This window comes from Theropithecus gelada, chromosome 12 (assembly GCF_003255815.1).
Source record: "Theropithecus gelada isolate Dixy chromosome 12, Tgel_1.0, whole genome shotgun sequence".
Lineage (NCBI taxonomy): Eukaryota > Metazoa > Chordata > Mammalia > Primates > Cercopithecidae > Theropithecus > Theropithecus gelada.
Genome location: NC_037680.1, coordinates 78,452,096 through 78,473,159, shown reverse-complemented (window position 1 = coordinate 78,473,159; position 21,064 = coordinate 78,452,096). Strand labels below are relative to the sequence as shown.

The window sequence follows — 21,064 nt, the reverse complement described above, 5'->3', positions numbered from 1 at the left end:
GACGGTGTTTCACTGTGTTAGCCAGGATGGTCTCGATCACCCGACCTCGTGATCCACCCACCTTGCTTCCCACAGTGCTGCGATTACAGGCATGAGCCACCACGCCCGGCCTAAGATCTCAAACTTCTTAAAACTAGAAGATATCTTTGATGCCCTTGCACATCTATAGTACTAGATTGTATTTCTTTCTTGACATTCTACACAAGTGTACTGTAATAGTATTGGTGCCTATTTCTTATCTCTTGTTTTTGGCTGTACTCCCTTGAGGGCAGGGATCATGTCTTTTATGTCTAGTTTTCCTTCGAAGCATTTAGCACAGTGTCTGCTATGTGAGAGTCACTCAAGCCTGAAAATCTCACTCTCTCACAGTTATTCTTTCTCCAACCATTCTTCTATTTAATCAACACCTCCAGGTCCTTGAACCCTTCCACTCTCTTCATAACTATCGGCAAGCTGCTTATCTTCACTTCCTTCGCTCAGATTAGACTCAGACTAGATACCACTGGCCAACACCTTAACTTCTGTCTTGATAATCTCTTCAACTCTCTTGCCTACCTGTCTCTTCCTTTCATATGTCTGGCAGAACTTCAACTCTGACTCAATCCAACTGTCTACATTCTCTGCTCCTCTATTCAAATTGCCAAGCATTACCATAAAAAAAAATCCCACGATTGTGCAGATAATGTAATGGTCTTCACCCTTACCAGGGTCCTTAACACATCATGAAACATTCCTATTTGGTTTCTCTAGTTAGCTCCCTATCCCATTCTCCACACAGCTCACTGGTATTTTAATTTTTTTTTTTTTTTTTCACTCTTCTCAACCCTTTGTTCTCAAACATTCCTTTCCAAAACCTTACTTCCAAGACTGGGTTAGGTTCCCTTATTATGTGTTCCCACAGTATTCCTAGTTACTACGGCCATAGGCTTTAGCACTTTGATTCTCACCACCTATTTATTAATTATAGCACAACTTACATTTTTTTTTTTTTTTTTTTTTGAGATGGAGTCTTGCCCTGTCACCCAGGCTGGAGTGCAGTGGTGCGATCTTTGCTCACTGCACCTCCACCTCCTGGGCTCAAGCAATTCTCCTGCCTCACCCTCTTGAGTAGCTGGGGTTACAGGCATGTGCCACCACACCTGACTAATTTTTTGTATCTCTAGTAGAGACAGGGTTTCACCATGTTGGCTAGGCTGGTCTCAAACTCCTGACCTCATGATCTGCCCACCCTGGCCTCCCAAAGTACTGGGATTACAGGCGTGAGCCACCGCGCCAGGCTAACAACTTATATATTTCAAACATGCAAAAATTAGTATCATTTACAGTATCTTAAGATAAACTTCCTTTGAATAGGAGCTTCCTTTCCAGTACTTTGAGGTCTATGAGATGTATTTAGAAAATTTACTACTGTGGAAAATGAAGACTGCTTACACCAAATGTTGGGGAGAGGGAAGGGCCTGTGATTTTTCTTTTTGATCAATTGCTGTAACACTGTCCTTCAGGTAACTGAGGGAGTTTCACATTTTCTTTAGACATCATTAGGCGCTGAAGCTCTTGAAGGATAACTTTGATGATATATGAATTCTGACATTTTGCTAGCACTGATATAGCTCTTGGGTTCACCATTCCATTAGAACTATTAACTCCATTCATATTAATTTTTGTTACAAATCTTACAAACGGGAGTGCTTCTGGGTATTTAGGTCCACATTCTATTTTAAGGCTATATATTCTGTTTTCATAAATTGCCTGAGCCCATGGTGGCTGCCATCTTGCGTTGCTGTCGCTTGAAGGGTAGCTCTCACTGCCTATTTAAGTTCATATATCTTACTGGACTTTAAGCTCATTGAAAATAAGAAACACAACTTATTCATTATTGAAACCCCAGAACTTATTACAGCACTAAGTACTCAATAAATATTTCTTAAATGAATGAATAAATGAATACATAAATAAATATTAGTTAAATGAATAAATACATCATATACAAATTTCATATGGTTATTTTAAGAGCCAATCAATTAATTAATGCCAATAAAACCTTAGGGAATGAAAAGTATGAAATATAAATGGTTTCTAAAATTTATAACATGTAGAATTATAGCTAGTTAAAAGTTTATTATTATTTCTATTCTAATGACTGGAAAAATAGGAGTTAGGGCCACATATATAATAGGATCTGCTAGAACAAGTATTTCAGATTTCATCACAGACCACAGTAATCTGATAGGAAGAAGGTATTTATTTTACGATGGCCTAGCTTTAGTTTTTTCCTTTTAGTATAATTCTCCTTCACTTGTTTATTCATCTAAAGACACATTTGCATGTGGCCATGACTGACAGCATTAGGTTGCTCAGAAAACATTGCTCTATATCTTAAGGGGCAACTCAGCAACTCTTTTTCTTTTTTCTTTCTTTCTTTCCTTTTTTTTTTTTTTTTAAAAAGAACAAAAACAAAACTTTTCTCTGGAATATCAGTGATGTTCATCCTCTTATTTAGTATCATAGGACTTTGCTTTGTGAGGCAGTCTGTTTCAGAACTCTCCTTCTGTGGGCAAGCCAGGAGAGGGTCCTGACCCTTAACATACTCACTCTGACATTGTGAGGATGAAGCCCTCCTGGATGCTGAGACATATACTGGGCCAGGTCTGTGTGCTAAATAAAACAGCAGCGAAAGAGAAGAGAGTGAATTCAGTGGTGCTTGGATAGTTTCCTAAAGCAGAACATTGACTTGACTGTCAGAAGGTATTACGAAGTACAGAATTTTAAGAAAAAGGTGCAAAAGGAATATAATCAGGTTTTCTGAGAACCCACTGTTAAGGTCAAACACAGTGGGTCTTTCTAACTGGTGGCTCTTAGAACAAAGCCTGTTTCTCAGCACAGAGATGCTCATTTTAAATGACTGGCACTGAACACAACGACGCAGGAATTTTTCACTCTCCAAGTGTCCTTGGAGGCAAGTCAAGTACACATACCTTACAAGTTCTTTCTGTTTATTTAAATATTTTTTCTTCCAAAAATACAACATGAGTTATTCTTTAGCAAGCTTGCATACAATTTTTAAATATCTTGTGATTTTTACCTTTATTGTCAATGAAAAAAATGTTGGATTCTGCTCAGATAGTGATTAAAACTAGATTAAAAATAAGTGCAAAGGCTTTATTTAGGAGGTAAACTCAAGATCCTCATTTATTATTGCTGATGAGGGGAAAAAGGACAGCAAAAGTCATGGGTAAGGAAGCAGGACCAAAGACGGATGTGGGAACAATAAGGTTCTACTAATCACAATAATGAATATTTCCATGATACTTTCCACATTGTGTAATAAAAGTTTTATCATGCCATAAAATATTAACAGATTCATTATACAAGTACCAGGCTATTTTTCTCATGTGTTGTAAAATGCTCGAACAACTCACCATGTATTCAAAAACGAATGTCAGTGTCTCTTTGGTGTGGATTATGTCATGCAGAAGCACAATATTGGCATGTTTCAAACCCTTCAGGAGAGAAGCTAGAAAAATTCAACAAAATGTTAAATCCATCATTGATAATGAAAGTGCTGCTCTAAAGATATCAGGCAGTATATATTTTTTAAACATTTCACATCAAACATTCTGGCTATTTTACTGCTGGAAAACAATCTCTTGTTGCAAAAGAATATTTAAAATTACAAAGAACCTTCATTATTTCAAAAATGGCAAAACATTGCATTTACACAACTTATTGTTCCTACAGGCTACAGTAGTTGCAAAAAATATGTTTCCATTTACCTAATCAATTTCGTCAAAGCACTCAGATCACTAAATGCTCCCCTTTGGGAATCTCATCAACCTAGCTTCAGAGCTACAGGAGAGGCCTGAGAGATAAAGTGCTTTGGACGAGTAGGAAATGGAGTGTTCTGCCTTCTAAAGCAGGATTTTGTGACACATGATCAGTCTCCAAAATTCTAACTCTCACAAGCGGTCAATAAGGCCGGTGGATATGATTGGTGGGAGACAGGGATAAGAGCATGGGGTAAAGAACTGTTGAAACATGATAGAGACTGGAGAGGATTTCCTAAAGGTTATGTTGCAAACCTCTGTGGAAAGGAGAAAATGTGAACTTGAAAAGAGGAGTCAGCCAAACTTGGGGAGCCCAGGGAGGTGAAAGTGGAGAAGGCTGAGGGCTTTCTCTTGCCTCTTCAATAATAGGTTACTAAAGGCAGCCTTGAAGGGAAGAAGTCATCACAAAAGGCCAAGTGGTTGGGAGGGGTTTGAAAGTCTGTCTTTGAGCTTCCGGAGATAGGAAGACCTCTGGCTTCAGGAAAGCAGAGACTAGAAAAGGTACAATAAAGAGACCATGAGGCCTGGGCATGGTGGCTCACACCTGTGATCCCAGCACTCAGGGAGGCCGAGATGGGTGGATCACCTGAGGTCAGGAGTTTGAGAACAGCCTGGCCAACATGGTGAAACCCCGTCTCTACTAAAAATACAAAAACTAGCCGGGTGTGGTGGGGCGTGGTGGTGCACACCTGTAATCCCAGCCACTCAGGAAGCTGAGGCAAAAGAATGCTTGAACCTGGGAGGCAGAGGTTGCATTGAGCTAAGATTGCACCACTGCACTCCAGCCTGGGTGACAGAGCAAGACTCCATCTTAAAAAAAAAGATGATGAGGCTCACTTCAGGGCATCCCTGCATGAATAAATCGTGTCAAAGCTTAAAGGAAAGGAAAAGTAAAGGATAAAAACTCAAAGCAGCATTCTGTAGCCTATGCCTGCATATCATGAATCTCCTGCACCAACTCCCTCCCAGTGTAGAATTCCACAAGATTAGAAACAAACAACTGAAATACTCCCTTAAATTTAGGAACAAAATTATTTTCTTCAGTCATCAACCTATTTTAGTGAATCTGTCATTTTGCCCTCCTGGCAGCCATTCTCCCTTCTAGTAGGGGCACTTGTATTTTCCCCTGGGGAAACAACCGTCTTCTTCCTCAGACCATGCTCATCTGGCAGGGCTGACCCTGCCTCTACCCAAGAGTGGGCATGTGACCCAGAGCTGACCAATCAGAGCACGGCACTCCCCTATGCCTAGTGATTGGTTCTGAGACAGGCACAAAACCCAAGTTTGGCAGAGCCCTGTTTTGCTGGTGCCATTAGCAAAGAAGTGCTTTCTTTTCTATTGTGAGAGCTAAACTTGTAGGATTTAGCTAGGAGTTGCTGAGGTCAGATTACCAACACCTGGTGACAGCATGCCTGGGAATAAAATGAAGGCATGGCAAACCAGTGTTGGGTAATGAGAGACATGGCTTCCTGGTGGTATTTCTTATGCCCTACCAGCCTGTAGTTATCAGATCTGTGAGCCAGTGAATTGCTCTCTTTACTTGTCAGTTTAAGCTGACTTACACCAAAGGAGCTCCATCACACCTGTTAACCCTATTTGCTGTAATGACTAATGCTCTAATTTTTACTTTTTGCCCCCAGAGTCCTTATGGGCTAAATTTATTATTTCACTTTTACAAATGTGTTGCTTTGTAAATGTAATAAACAACTTCTCAGGCATCTGTTTAATCTCCCTAGTCTCAGACTAAAGGCCACATGGGAATTGAGGGAGTGACTTTCCCCCTTTTTGAGATGCTGCCACACCAGCTAGTACCACACTCAGCCAAGAGTAAGCACTTAATTTGTCAAACATATTTATTGAGTGTCTTAAGGAGAACTGTCTGTGGAGCCAGAAGCCCTAATATGAATCCTGGCCCTGTCACTTCCTATCTGAGTAAGCTCTGGAGAGTATCTCAACCCACGTCTCAATTCATTCCTTAGGAAAAGAGACATCGTCTTTTCTGACTTACTTCATAGGGTTGCTATGAGGATGGAATCAGATACCATTTGTGGAACCTTGGTAAATGTAAAGCATTACAGAGGCAAATTAGAATTGGTATCCCTTCCCTCTTCTTGCCAGCTTCTTGCCCCTGCCTTTCACCTTGAACCCCACTAAACCTCTACTCTCAGTCTTAAAATCTTGTTTATGGTATGTTTCTGCTAGAGTCTTAAACACCTTCCATATTTTCTGACCATCAGTTGAGAATGCTTATACTTTATGTGTATTTTTATTTATAAATTATCTCATACATTTCTCTCTTTCCCCCACCCCTATGTTGCGAAGCATATAGCAAAATTAGATTTCAAAAGGATATGGTAAAACTGAAATTGCTAAGAATATTGTTAAGATATTTTAATTTTATGTTTAATATAATTTTAGTCTCACCTAACTATGTTACTAAAACTCCAGATGCTTCTTTATAAATCATGATGGCATGTTTTGTTCATTATGATGGCCTCATGCTCTCATTTGCTAAAATGGTCAAGGAACAATACCTACTTGGGATGAGGCTTCCTGCTAACAATACTGGATATAAACTTCATGTCGTTTTCTTGATAATTCTAGTTTTTGTAGAAGTAGGAAATGTGTCTGTTTTGTATTTCTCTGTTGTTCACTTACATTGGAATTACTAGTTTTACCCACAACCCACAGTTTCTTTGCAGAAATCTTTTTAACCATTCATCCAACTTTTTATCACATACAGATCTATTGGCATTACCTTCCAGATTGTCCAGAACCCCTCCCTTCTTGCCATACCTTCTGCCAGCACCCTGGACCAAGCCACTATCATATGTTGGTTGAATTATTGCAAATGCCTCCCAACTGCCTGCTTCCCCGCTTCCTTCCTACGGCCACTTATTCACAGGACAGCCAGACACTGCTATCCTTCTCAAATGAGTTAGGGCATGTGCCTCCTGGTTCCAAACCCTCCAGTGGCCTCTCAACTCATGCAGAGTAAATTGAAAGGACTTGTGATTTCCTGCCCACCGTGTTGGCTGTGCGCATCGTGACCTGTCATCTCCTCACACTCCCATCTTTGCTCACTTGGCTTTAGCCTCATTGGCCTCCTAGCTGTTCCTTAGACACACTTGCAAACACATTTCCACCCTGTGGTCTTACACTTCTCATTGTCTTTTCCTGTAACCCTCTCTTCTCACCTCTCTGCCTTCATCCTTCCTCACTTTCTTCAGAGCCTCCGCTCAAATGATACACACAGGTACAGACTTCCTTGACCATTCTACATGAAAAAGCAGCCATCTACTCCATCCCATCTCAGCAGCCCTCCACACCATCCCACCTCTACCCCATCCTACCCTCTCTCTCTCTGGGCCCTGCTTTATTCTTTTTCATAGTGCCTGTCACCACCATCTGACATATTATATATAAATATTTGCTTATTGTCTGTCTCCACAATTGAGAATATAAACTCCATTGAGAGCGGACACTTTTGTTTTTTTATTGCTATATACCCAGTGCCTAAAACAATGTCTGGCACTCAATAAATATTTATCTTTAAATTAGTGGTCACTAATTACCTAATATCCTTTCTATACCTCTAGTTGGTTGGCAAAGGGTGTTTCTGTTGAAGATGCTTTTATTCCCCCTTTCTTTTAGTTGTCTCCCTCATTAGATTATAAATATTGTATGCTTTATGGCCATGCCTATTACTGCTTTTCTAGTGCCCTAGAACTACTGAAATCGTTATACGAAAACTGAATTTTGCTGAATAATGAATAGGGAATTCAGATGAAAGAGCAGATGATGTTTAAAGCATTTATCTCACAGTATTGTTTATCATTTTGGTCCATCCACCAGAGGGATCTGAAATGCCTACAGCCTCAGATGTGTGGGTCTTAAACCCAGGAAGAAAAGGTCTTTCTTTCTTCTAATTTTAAGGACATTTTATAAACTGCACAGCAGGATGTGATATCTGTCCTGCAGACTAAAGAGTTGAGGGACACAAAAATCAACTGAGAAGGGCAAAGATCCTAAAATTAGCATTCTGAGTCTCATAAAATAGTGTTTTTTATTATTCATGTATCCTATGTATACTTATTTTTGTTTTTCTTCAAATAAATGACACAAAAGTAAATAGAGATATCTTTAAGTCTCCAGAAGAAAGCTGATCCTCCAAAGTCCTAGGATGTGGCTCTATATAATGAAGGCCTGGTAGTCAAAGTCATCTTTAGGCTGTAAACTCATTGAGGGCATGGATTGAACTTGCCCTTGTCTTTGCATCTCCAGCACTAGCACAGGCCTGGCATGTGGTGCTCAATAAATGCTCATGAATTAATGAAAGCCAGGCCAATTGTAATGAGTTTATGAGGAATCATATAATGAGTCAAGGATGGAGTCCTCCCCAACCTTCATTGGACATTGAATTAAAAAGTGTTTCTAGTCCCTGTTGTTACATTTCCTCTGAACTGAGAATCACAAATCAATGAGTCAAGTTATGCATTCCAAGAAAAGAAATAATTGAAATAATTTTAGATAAATGTTAGAGAAATAGTAAGACAAGTGTCAGATAAGTAGTTGTCTTGGTATCTTTGGAATTGTAATGCTGATCACATACCATTATCCTGGCATTGTTTTGTTTTATAAAGATGTAACTATGCACAGTGGATTTGCTATATTTGTGATGTGATTTGATTGTGTTCAATGGTAGACTTCCTGTCAACCAGGCATACCCTAGACTATTTGTGGTCATTGGCAGTTCAGAGGTTCTAATCAGCCTCCTCCCCTGCCTCATTGTATGACCTTAGAGAGGACCCTTAGCCTATTTTTGGCTCAGTTTTCTCATATATGGTTTGGGAATCATTACTTCGTAATGTTTTTCTACTAGAGAATGATCTTAAAAGATTCTTAGCTGAGCTGTTTCTAATTTAAACACTGCAATTACCGGCACTGTAGAATCAATGATAGAATCAGAATTGATGAATATACAACATGATATGTTATTTTATTTAAAATATTTCTTCTGGACACACAAGTGGCCAACAAACATATGAAAAAATTGCTCAACATTACGAATCATCAGAGAAATGCAAATCAAAACCTCAATGAGATACCATCTCACACCAGTCAAAAAGGCTATTATTTAAAAGTAAAAAATTAATGGATGTTGGTAAACTTGAGAAGAAAAGGGAATGCTTACACACTGTGGGTGGGAATGTTAATTAGTTCAGCTACTGTGGAAAACAGTTTAGAAATTTCTCAGAGTGAGGCAGGGCAGGCGAGCCCCAAAACTGGGGCTTAGCCTGGGAGGGTTCTTAGCTTCACCCAGGAAAGAATTCAAGGGTGAGCCTGCAGTGTTAGACAGCAGCTTTTATTGAAGCAGCAGTGTTCAGCAGCAGTGAGTGTACTGCTCCTTGCAGAGCAAGGCTACTGTATAGGCAGTGTGCCCAGAGTAGCAGCTCAGAGGTAGCTCTACAGTTACATTTATACCCAATTTTAATTATATGCAAATTGAGGGGCAGTTTATGCAGAAAGTTTTAGGAAAAGAGAGGTAATTCCAGGTTGTCAGGTTGTTGCCATGGGAAAGGGTGGTAACTTTCAGGTGTTGCATTGGCAATGGTAAACTGACATGGCACATTGGTGGGTGTGTCTTCTGGAAAGCTGTCTCCACCCAGGCCCTGTTTCAGCTAGTCCTAAATTTGGTTCAGTGTTCAAGCCCCACCTCTGGAGTCGAGTCCCACCTCCTGCTTCAAAAAAACCAAAAACAGAATTACCATTTGACCCAGCAATTCCATTCCTGGGTATATACCCAAAAGAAAATAAATTGTTCTGTCAAAAAGACACCTAGACTTGTATGTTCGTCACAGCACTCTTCATAATAGCAAAGACATGGACTCAACCTAGGTGCCCAGCAATGGTGGATTGGATAAAGAAAATCGGTACACTGGCATCATAAAATACTATGCAGTCACACACACACAAAAAGAACAAAATCGTGTCCTTAGCAGCAACATGGATGCAGATGGAGGCCATTATCCTAAGTGAATTAACGCAGGAACAGAAAACCAAATTCCACATGTTCTCACTTACAAGTGGAAGCTAATAAGTGGGGGTATTGGGTACACCCAGACATAAGATGAGAATAATAGACACTGCACCAGGGACTCCAAAAGGGGAGAGGAAGGGAGGGGGACACAGGTTGAAAAATGACCTATCAGGTACTATATTCACTATTTGGGTGACAGGATACCTCAGCATCATGCAATATACTCATGCAATAAACCTGGACATGTACCCCTTGAATCTAAAATTAAAGATTAAAAAAATACTTCTTCTGCATTTTCCTTAATGTTTATACAAAATGTATCATGAAAAACAGATTTCTATTTTTATATTTACTGTTGCTAAACAAATACTTTAGTTAAGCATTTCCAAATTCATCATAATAAAGTAGAAAGGATTTTAAATAGAATAGATACGGATTCTAACAACTCTGATTACTATCTCTGTGACCTCAGACAAGTTACCTAACCTCTCTGAGGCTGGAATTTCTTTTCTCTAAAACAAAAATAGCACATTTTACTTCCTAGGGTTAGTATAAAGGTTTTTAAAAAATATATTATGTAGGGGGAAAGGGAGATTATGTCATGTGCCTGGTCCTCAAAAAAGATTAGTTATACGACTCCTTCCTAAGAAAAATGCTATTAGCAGGCTGAAAGTCCTCAGTTTAAACCAAAAGTTGACCACTTGAACAAAAATATTTAAAACAATGCACATTATTAAGATATTGCTATAAAGTTCATAAAACTAAGAAATGTTATACTATGTAAAAACATAACACATTAACCTATTCAAATGAAAGTATTTTCTCCTAGTTGTAAAAATAAACACTTAAAATACAATTCTAGAGTCAATTATGAGAGATTTCTAAGGTACTATGAAGGCCTCTGCTTTTCTTAATTAGCAAAGGAATGAGAGTGGTAGGGAACACATCTATTTTGTGTATTGCTGCGTATCTAGCAGTTCAGCAGAGTGCCTGGTCATAGTAGGTGCTAAATGAATATTTCTAGAGTGGGTGTATAGAAAGCATACAAATTTTTGAATCAGAGAGATTTGGTTTGAATCACTGCCATATAGTGGAATAATATTAATAATATCTACCTCTAAGGGTTATTAAGAGGATTGAAATAAGTATGAAAAGCACCTGACACATGTATTAAGATATATTTCCCTTGGGAGGCTGAGACAGGTGGATCACCTGAGGTCAGGAGTTCAAGACCAGCCTGGCCAACATGGTGAAACCCCGTTTCTACTAAAAATACAAAATTAGCCGGGTGCGGTGGTGCATGCCTGTGATCCCAGCTACTCGGGAGGCTGAGGCAGGAGAATTGCTTGAATCCCGAAGGCAGAGGTTGCAGTGAGCCGAGATCGTGCCACTGCACTCCAGCCTGGGCAACAAGAGCAAAACTTCATCTAAAAAAAAAAATATATATATATATATATATATTTCCCTTAGTGCTGTTCATACTTTTGCTAGTTTCATAATATCACATGTTAAGGTCAAATGAAAATAGTACTCCAAATGACCAGACTAGTAAATTGCCACATGTATTCTACCTGTATAGAAAGAGACCATATATGTAGTAAAATCATACTTAATAAATCTTTGGCTGCTATAGCATCAGGGCAGCCAAATTGTTCAGGAAAAGCAATTCCTGCTTCAAGGCTGTTTAAAGAAGGCTGCATTACTTGTTCAGTTTTCCTGCACGTGCCTTTCGGTTGCCTTTTTAGCTAGTGACCCTGGATTTTAGCTAATGAACTCCAGCTGTTCTTATTTTGCCTTCCAGCCCTTCTCATTTAACCTCCTGTCTCCCTGGTCTCACATCCTTAAAGTTCTTACAGGAAAAATGGGACAGTGCCAAAGTTTCCAAATGAAGCCTCATATCTTCTTGAGGGGAGAGGGCTCTTTTAACAAGGGCTCCAAGCTTTTATAGTGGTGTAAAAAGAAACATTCATTGTTGGAAATTGGATTCCTAACAACCTCCAATGTGTCAGAAATCCTCTTGTGGTTTTTAATATTACACAAGCAAAGCATTCGGTAAGGTAAGTCCATAAAACAAACCAAGAAAGTCCACAGTTGACTACTAAATGTAATTGTAAACACCTGTGATGGAGAGGCAATTCCTCCGTAAATATGCAATGAAAGAAACATTTAGCATACAGAACAAAACGGATCCAGCTTTTCTGAACCATGCTGAGAACCATCTGTTAGCAAACCCGGCAAAATGTTTCACTGTTAAAGTTAAATGTCAACCTGAAAAACTTGGCTGTGGGCAATATCTAAGCAAAGCCAATCTTAAGCAATTGACAAACTCAAGCTCACAAAGGAGACCTTCCTCTTATGCAGGTGACCTGGGAATTTCTATTACGTTCACAAATACTCTTTAACCTACCCATACATCTCTTTCCAAATCTGATCATCCTTTCATGGAGACCATTAATAAGTACATTAGTTAATGCAGTTTCCATTACATTAAACATTTAAAACCATGCCTTCTCCCAGAATGCACCTGATCCTACCAGGATGAATCTCTGGCTAAACCAATAGCCCATTTGGCCCTCCAATTAAATTCAAAATGATGTATTTCCCAGGGGCTCTGAAAGACTTTTGAAAAGGATATCAAATTCAGTTATAAACTCATTTTCCAAATTGCTTTTTCCATGCCTGTTTGCATAACCCATCCTTACAAGCTCATTTCAAAATCTACTGACTCCATCAGTCACACTGAGACTAACTTGTTCTCTAAAATCTTAGTTTATGTCTTTTATACACTTGTGACTTGAATCATGTGCTCCGTTAAGACTACAAATGACAGAACAAAGATATGGGTTTCTCTTCTCATCCTTCACAGCATCCAGCAGCATAATCTGCATATAGCATGTGCTTAGTAAAGAACAGAAAATAAGTAGTTAAAAGTGGGAGAAAATAAGGCCAGGGAAGTGCCATTTCTCTGGGATTTTGCTGAAATGCACAGCAATCCTATCATCATCTTATTTCAAATGGCTCATGCAATAAAGGTTGATAAATTATATTTTTAATGATTCATTTCACTATGTTGGCTTTATATTTTATATTATAAAGTATTAGTTATCTTGATGGTAAATAAGACATTACCCAGGAAAAGAAGAATGGAATAATAATGGTCAACATTTGTTGAACTCTGAAAAATGGACTCTGTGATAAATGCTTTATATACATATTCTTGTTGAATCCTCATAACAACTCCATGAAATAGGTACTATTATTATCCTCTTTCTGCAATAAACTGAGTCACAAATAGTTAAAGTAATCTACCCAACATCATACCACTAGTGATTGGTGGACCTATGCTTCAAACCCAAGTCCATTTGACACCAGGTTCCTCACTGATTTGCTATACTGCCCAGGGCACAGACAAAATACAGGCAGAACACTAAAAATGCATACCTTCTGGAAAATCTCCAGGTGCTAGCTAACAACATGTTATGTTCAGGCAAATTTCCCAGTAAGAATTTGTGTGATTATATATTTTCTCTTTTATAGGAATTTTCTGAGGTTATATAGGTATAGCCTTAGCACCTAGCATGAGGCCAAACACATGGAAAGTATTAGTAATTGCTCAGTGAATTCATAGTTTCGGTCAAGTGATATAATAGTTTTAAATCTCAATTTCCTCAAAATTAAGTAATAAAATAGCAGTGTAAATGCTCTTGAAAAACTTGTATGAAAAATAAAAATGTAATTACAGTATTCCAGAAGAATCAAAACTAGATGCTGAATGGATCAATGCAATAAATTTTTTACCAAATCAAGGAGTCAAAACAGATCTGTTGGGTCCATTTCTGCTGTTCTTACCTTCTCGGATAGCTGTAAATGGGACTCCTTCTTCTGCATTCATGCTGATGACTTTTAAAGCCACTAGTTGTCCATTTATTCTAGAAAAGAGGGATTGAGGGGCACACACTTATTGAGGTGGTTCTAAGCAGCAATTTATACCAAAGATCAAACAAAAGCAGTTTCACTTCAAAACATATTGTAGCATATAAATCTATAATTTTCTCAAAATAAAAAGTTTAGCATATATCAATACATATATAACATATATATTCCAAAGCATTTTCCCTCTTTACTAAAGTGATACATATATGTCCATTATAGAAAATTTGGAGCTTATTATTTTTCATCTGACTTATTGTAGTGTTTTGTTTTTTGTTTGTTTGTTTGTTTTTGAGACAGAGTCTTGCTCTGTTGCCCAGGCTGAAGTGCAGTGGCACGATCTCGGCTCACTGCAACCTCCACCTCCCGGGTTCAAGCAATTCTCTTGCCTCAGCCTCCCAAGTAGCTGGGATTACAGGGGACCCCCACCATGCCTGGCTAATTTTTGTATTTTTAGCAGAGATGGGGTTTCGCCATGTTGGCCAGGCTGGTCTCAAACTCCTGACCTCAGGTGATCCGCCCACCTCAGGCTCCCAAAGAGCTGGGATTACAGGCACGAGTCACCATGCCCAGCCTTGTAGTGGTCTTCTGACAGTTTCCCTGCTGAGACACTTGCACTCCCACTATTTACTCTCAGCAGAGTAGTTGGAGGCATGCTTTTAAAATGACCATCAGGACAAGTCACTTTTCTGTTCAAAAACCACCATATCTCCATGCATTACTCAGAATAAAAGCCAAATTCTTGCAGTGGGCTTCTAGGTGCTACCTGATCTTCCCAGGTCACACCACTATCTCTCTCTCTCTTCATTTCCTCCTACTGTCCCTTCATTCGTCATTTTATTCATTTATCAGCTAAGTGCCTAGAATAGAGAAGATTTTAATGCAGGTATAAATCCATTGTTTTTAATACAGTGGGATTAAAATCATATTGTTAGTAACCTTTTTTCCTCCATGTAACTTTTCTCTTATAGTTCATTCTTGTATGATCCAATATTTAATAATGATTTAACATTTAATCATATAAATATACTATACTGTATTTAGCCAATTTCAAAAGCCTTTTCGTTGTTTCTAGCTTTGGGCTATTACAAAAATACTGTGATGATCATACTTGTTGACAAATCTTTTCAGAAAACCCCAGTTATTTCCTTAAAGTGGTGGCAGAATTGCTGATTCAAAGGGTACGCAATGCACGTGTTTTCATTGATTTGCACTCGTGTTCCCAAACTGTCCCACGGAGTAATGGTACACTAACTGGTCATGAGAATGACCATTCTCCCGCTCCCTCACCAACATGGGGCAGGTTTTGTTTTGGGAGCTTTTGGACTTCACTTTTTAGAACAGTCTTAGATTTATAGAAAAATTGAGAATGCAGTACAGAAAGTTCCCACATATCTCCCATCTAGTTTCCTCTATTGTTAATATCTTACATTAATATGATATGTTTGTTATAATTAATGAACAAATATTGGCACATTATTACTAACTAAAGTCCATAGTTTATTAGGATTTCTTTAGTTTTTACCTAATGTCTTTTTTGTTTTTGGTCCAGGATCTCATTCAGGATTACATTTAGCTGTCCTGTCTCCTTAGGCTCCTCTTGACTGTGACAGTTTCCCAGACCTTCTTTGTTTCTGATGACCTTGAGAGTTTTGAGGAGTACTAGTTAAGTATTGGGTAGGATACCCATCTCTTGGAACTTTTCTGATATTTCTCTTATGATTAGACTGGGTTATGGGTTTGGGGGAGGTAAAGTACCATTTTTATCACATCATATTAAGAGTGCATACCATCAGCCAGGTGTGGTGGCTCACGCCTGTAATCCTAACACTTTGGGGGGCTGAGGTGGGTGGATCGCCTGAGCTCAGGAGTTTAAGACCAGCCTGGGCAACATGGTGAAACCCCGTCTCTACTAAAATACAAAAAACTAGCCGGGTGTGGTGGCATGCGCCTGTAATCCCAGCTACTCAGGAGGCTGAGAGAGGAGAATCACTTGAACCTGGGAGGTGGAGGTTGCAGTGAGCTGAGATCACGCCACTGCACTCCAGCCTAGCCATCTGAAAAAAAAAAGAGTGCATACCATCATCATGATTTATGACTTTTGATGTTGACCTTAATCACCTGTCTGAGACAGTGTTGGTCAGGTTTCTGTACTATAAAGTTACTCTTTCTCTCCCTTTTTCATACTGTACTTTTAGAGAAATGCCACTATGAATGACCCACACTTAAGGAGTGGAGAGTTTTGCTGTACCTCTTTGAAGGTATATTATCTACATAAATTATTTGTATTTATTTGGCATGAAAGATTTGTTTCTTCTCTCCCATTTGTTAATGTATTGAATAATTTATTTATATCAGTATGAACTCATAGATATTTATTTTATACTTTGGGTTATAATTTAACACCACTTTTTTTGGTTGCTCAAATTTTTGCAGCTTTGTCCTTTGGAAGCTCTTTCAGTTGGCTCCTGTGTCCCTCTGAGATAGCCCTATCATGTGGGTTTGCTTTTTGCTTTCATCTTCATTTTTTTGGCCTATTTGAAAGGTAAAAAGGTTTATCACATTTCAATTTACATTTCTTTAACCATATGTGAAACTGACTTTTCATACGTTTATGGATCTTTTCTGTTTTTCTTGTGATTTGCTGATTTGCCCACCTTTTTATTGAACTATTTTGCACAAACTTTTCCCCAGTTTCTTTTGTTTGCCTTATCATGTCTTTTAAATTTTGTTTAAAAGTTTTATGATGTATTTTCCTCAGAACATGGTTCCATGAAATTCTCCCCTAAACCTTGCAAAAAGTTTTTTGGCAAGTATGTTTATAAGAGAAAATGCTTTATACCTTTTTTTTTTTTTTTTTTTTTTTTTGAGACAGAGTGTCACTCTCGCCCAGGTTCGTTTGCAGTGGTGCCGATCTCAGCTCACTGCAACCTCCGCCTGCAAAGTTCAAGTGATTCTCCTGCCTCAGCCTCCTGAGTAGCTGGGACTACAGTTTTATAAATAAGGTAACAGTTGAACCGGGAATCTGACGGAGGGGAGGAGTCAGCTGTGTGCATGAACAGTGGAAGGCAGCTCCAGGCAGAGGGAGCAGCAAGTTAAAAGTCCTTGACTGAGGGAGGAGCAGTCCTGGCATTGGAGCAGGAGAGGCAAAGGAGAGATGAGGACAGAGAGGAGCTGAGTGTGTGCTGGGGAATGGAGGGTAGGGATTGTATAGGGTCTTGTAAATGACCATTCCAGGGACTGTTTTGTATTAGATATTTACAGGATATTTGTATTAGAAAATCTAATAGAGCAAAGATGTCAATAATTCTCTAATTTAGAGTTTTGATATATTCTAAAAATAGTCTAAAGCAACAATAATTAAAATCAAGGCTGGGTGTGGTGACTTATGCCTGTAATCCCAGCACTTTGGGAGGCTGAGGTGGGCGGATCACGAGGTCAGGAGATCGAGACCATCCTGGCTAACACGGTAAAACCCCGCCTCTACTAAAAAACTACAAAAAATTAGCCGGGCGTGGTGGTGGGCACCTGTAGTCCCTAGTCCCAGCTACTAGGGAGGCTGAGTCAGGAGAATGGCGTGAACCCGCGAGGCAGAGCTTGCAGTGGAGCTTGCAGTGAGCCGAGACGGCGCCACTGCACTCCAGCCTGGGCAACAAAGCGAGACTCCATCTCAAAAAAAAAAAGGCAGCACAAATATAAGAAAAGATAGATTAAGGAAACATGATTTTTTAAAAGATTAGAACAGAAACAATTTCAAGTAGTCATGAGATCTAATATGTAATCACAGCAGCATTTCAAACCATCAGAGAAAAGAAAATCTAGTAAATGGAGCTGGGATGATTGTGAATATACAACATAAATTCCCAATAGATGAAAGAATTAAATGAAAAAGAAAACATACAGTAACTAGGAGAAAAGATGAGTGAATTCTGTGTAAACTTTGGGCTAGAAAGGTCTGTTTGTGTGGAACAAAGTCAGAACTCAGAAGGGAAGATCAGAAGTGTTCATGGTACCCATGTATCCAAGTATGTTCCAGGGTGCCCCAGATCTGAGCCATCTTGAAACAGTTACCATGGCCAAACTGATATGAGGAACCTTAGAATAAAATCAAATGTGGTCTTTTATTGCAGATGTTCTCAGCATTAAAAAAAGTTAATATACACCATGACTAAAACAGATTAAGAAAGTATAAAGGGCCGGGGCAGGAGAATCACTTGAACCCAGAAGGTGGAGGTTGCAGTGATCTGAGATCGCGCCACTGCACTCCCTGAGTGACGGAGTGAGATTCCATTTCAAAATAAATAAATAGATAAATAATAAAATAAAATGAAATTGTATGTCCCCTACAATCTTGTTTTAACAAGTAAAAATAATAATAACAGCATAAATACTAAGATAAATAATGAATATTTAGTCTCGTAGTAGTTATATAAAATTTTCCTTTTTTCTTTTTTTTGTTTTTGGCCAGTTAAATGAAGCAGTGGTAGTGGAGAAGGAACAAAGAAATCTGTAGCTGGTTGTGATCAAGTAGTAAATACCACTGCACTTGGATCAGCTATATTTTTAAAATTAATATTTAACCACTATTGAGCCATTATTTTTATCTATTGGAGTAACATAAAGAAAACACGACCTTCCAACTTTCCCACCTTGACTAAAAGACAAGGGAATTCATGGATCTTTTATATATATTTAACAAAGTTTGTTGTTTACCAAAATTAGTACTTAGCTTTTGGATAAGCAGTATTTTTATTCTCCAGACATTTTGTATATTTTGCAAGTATAAAAAATCTAGGATTCATCATCTTTTGCATGTACCATAATTTGCAGAAACCAACTCCAATTTCTTCTATAAAGGCCAGGTGGAGGAATGAAGCAGCAAACTCCAGGTTGCCATTACAAACCTCTGTCATTGAGATTTAGGGAGGGATATAAAAAACCTGTTAGAGACGCTTTACCAACTGTGCCTCCCACCGGCCTGAAGAGTGGTAATTGTTCTTTGGGTCAGTAGTAGAGAATGTCTATTTTCTTTGAATTCTCTGAATTGAATGCAAGAAGGGAAAGGCTGATAAACATTTAAGTGGGCTGATTTTAATTAGGGCAGGGCAGGTTTGTTTTTCTTTCAAGGCTGTTTAAGTCATCATGTCTCTCTCCCTGTCGGCCATGGTGTCTTGCCCAGGTCCTGAGTGCTATGAACCTCTATGATGTCTCACCTGGCTTTATAATGTGAAATTAAGGGGGCAGGACCCTTATCTCTAAAGTGTATCCCAGCTATGTGTCACTCACCTGCTAATCCCCTTGTAAACTGTAGCATAAGAGCCTTCACCCAGCTTCTCCAAGTTCAAGTAAGATGAGGCTGCTCCAAAAGGGAGGCTCTTCCTCTGCTTTAGGGGAATGGGGAAAAGGAGTGGGTGAAAGGCAAGAGAGAAAGAGCACTTTTTTTTAGTGTTGACTTTTTTCTCCAGGGAAATTAGACAGCATTTCCAGAGCAGACTTGGGAAGGCTCGCTCAGTAATTGCCCTGGACATAAGGGCCGGCCTCCCTAGACAAGCACACATTAAATTCTTCTTGATCAACATCAGCTGCTCACTCACCCACTGAAAACTCTGCCTCAGATCCTCTTCCTGAAAAGAATCACTGTTACTCCGTGGCCTTTTACTCTTGAACTTCTGAGCACGGACATCCTGACGTCCCCTGGGGTGAAATGAAGTCATGGAACATGATGCTTCTTTTAGGTCTGTTAGCTAGAGAAAAAAGAAAGAGCAGGAATAAAATTTATGCAAAGTAAAGATTCAGTGCCTGGTAAAACAATTTTTTCTTTATTTGCCTCATTTTCACTCTTCACATGTTTTCTAAGCTTCCTGTACCCCCAAAAGGCACTTTTCTTGAAAGATCCCTGAAAAAGACCATAATGGTATCAACTCCTGAAATACTACATTCTTTCTTCACCTAAAAATATGTCTTTAACATTTAGGTTAACCTAAATCTCTTTGATGGATGTTTTCCAACTTTTTTCTGTTTAACTCTGGCTTTTTTTTTTTTTTCCTGTCCACTTAATTTATTGCTGTGGGGGAATAATCTACTACTGCATTGCTAATAATCATGAACTAATTACTAAAGTTTCGAATCCATAGCATATCAACTAATACTGCAGCTTGCCTTTTAAATCTCAGCTCTGTAATTTAGGACCTTAGAGATTTCGAGAGAACTACTTCAAGCCAAGTGAGTTTCGTGCAACCCAAAGCCAAGGATTATTTTTCCCTTTTGGTTTACAAGAAATTCTCCAAATTTGATAACTACAGCCATAAATTTTCTGTGACTTTAATAGAATTTTCATTTTATTGGTTTAGACCTACCGCAGAAGAATCAGACCCTGCTACAAAAAGGGAGTGTCTGAACTCCTTGGTTTATCAATAGAGAAAGATGCTCTCCTCCTGGGATACAAATACCTTGAACGCAGCCTCCATGGTCTCAGGCTGACTCCTCCGACAGCTGTGTGCCTCGCCTCCCTCTGAACAACGATAGCAGCTGCATCCAGGCTGTACAGTCTTTGCACACAGCTCTTGACCCATAATCTTCTAGGTTCAAGGAGAAAACCCGCACTTGAACCTTTCCCCCACTGCCTCTCCTATCCTTGTTCTCTCCCTTTTTGCCAGAGGTCAGCAGTGTGGAGCTTTCATATGACTCACATGATGACTCTGCCTGGAGCAGCCTCACAACTTCAGCAGTTTTTCCTTATCAGTGCAAGAAACTCCACATCAGACAGGGATTGCTTGCATTCAGATGTGCACAACTGAAAACGAGGCAGCTGCTATTGAATAGAATAAAATTTGGCACAGTTAAGGTTCTTGTTCTGGCCACAAGTTAGTGCTATTAGTATACATAGTTTTTAGGGATTGACATTGCTCATCAATGTAATGATATTTATATGATATCATTGATAGTGATATTGATATTAGGTTTTCCTGGTGCTAAAGTGGACATGTTGAAGACTATTTTTCTCCCTGCCTTTTATGAAAGCATTTTGGTTTTCAGACTTTAAAACAAATTTTCTACCTAGCTAACTTTTAGTAGTCATAGAAACCACAGAATCATAAGACAGGAAAAAAGTTGAAGATATCTACTGTATCTCTTTGCCTTCAAACAACAGTGTATCCAATAGTCTTAGAAGGGTTGCCATTCATTCATTTATTAAAAAACTGTGGTGAGTGCCTGTGTTGTTCTTAACTATACAAATGATGATATTAGCCAGTGGTGATGGAGAGAGAGG

The 21,064-nt window shown here is 38.9% G+C and overlaps 1 protein-coding gene and 1 pseudogene across 2 annotated transcripts in view; both read right to left on the bottom strand.

Moving 5' to 3' along the window:
• The window catches only part of CDK15 (cyclin dependent kinase 15), a 90,691-nt gene extending 70,239 nt beyond the window's left edge, over window positions 1-20,452 (bottom strand). For both annotated transcript variants that reach the window (XM_025404663.1, XM_025404664.1), the window contains exons 1-6: window positions 20,244-20,452; window positions 19,389-19,538; window positions 19,081-19,175; window positions 13,714-13,793; window positions 3,420-3,514; window positions 2,593-2,655 (exon numbers count right to left, since the gene is read on the bottom strand). In XM_025404663.1, coding sequence (XP_025260448.1) covers window positions 2,593-2,655; window positions 3,420-3,514; window positions 13,714-13,793; window positions 19,081-19,175; window positions 19,389-19,538; window positions 20,244-20,366 — 606 coding nt within the window. In that variant the 5' untranslated portion in view covers window positions 20,367-20,452. The remainder of the gene's footprint in view (window positions 1-2,592; window positions 2,656-3,419; window positions 3,515-13,713; window positions 13,794-19,080; window positions 19,176-19,388; window positions 19,539-20,243) is intronic.
• LOC112636421 lies at window positions 1,477-2,488 on the bottom strand (annotated as a pseudogene).
• Window positions 20,453-21,064: the final 612 nt, after the last annotated feature.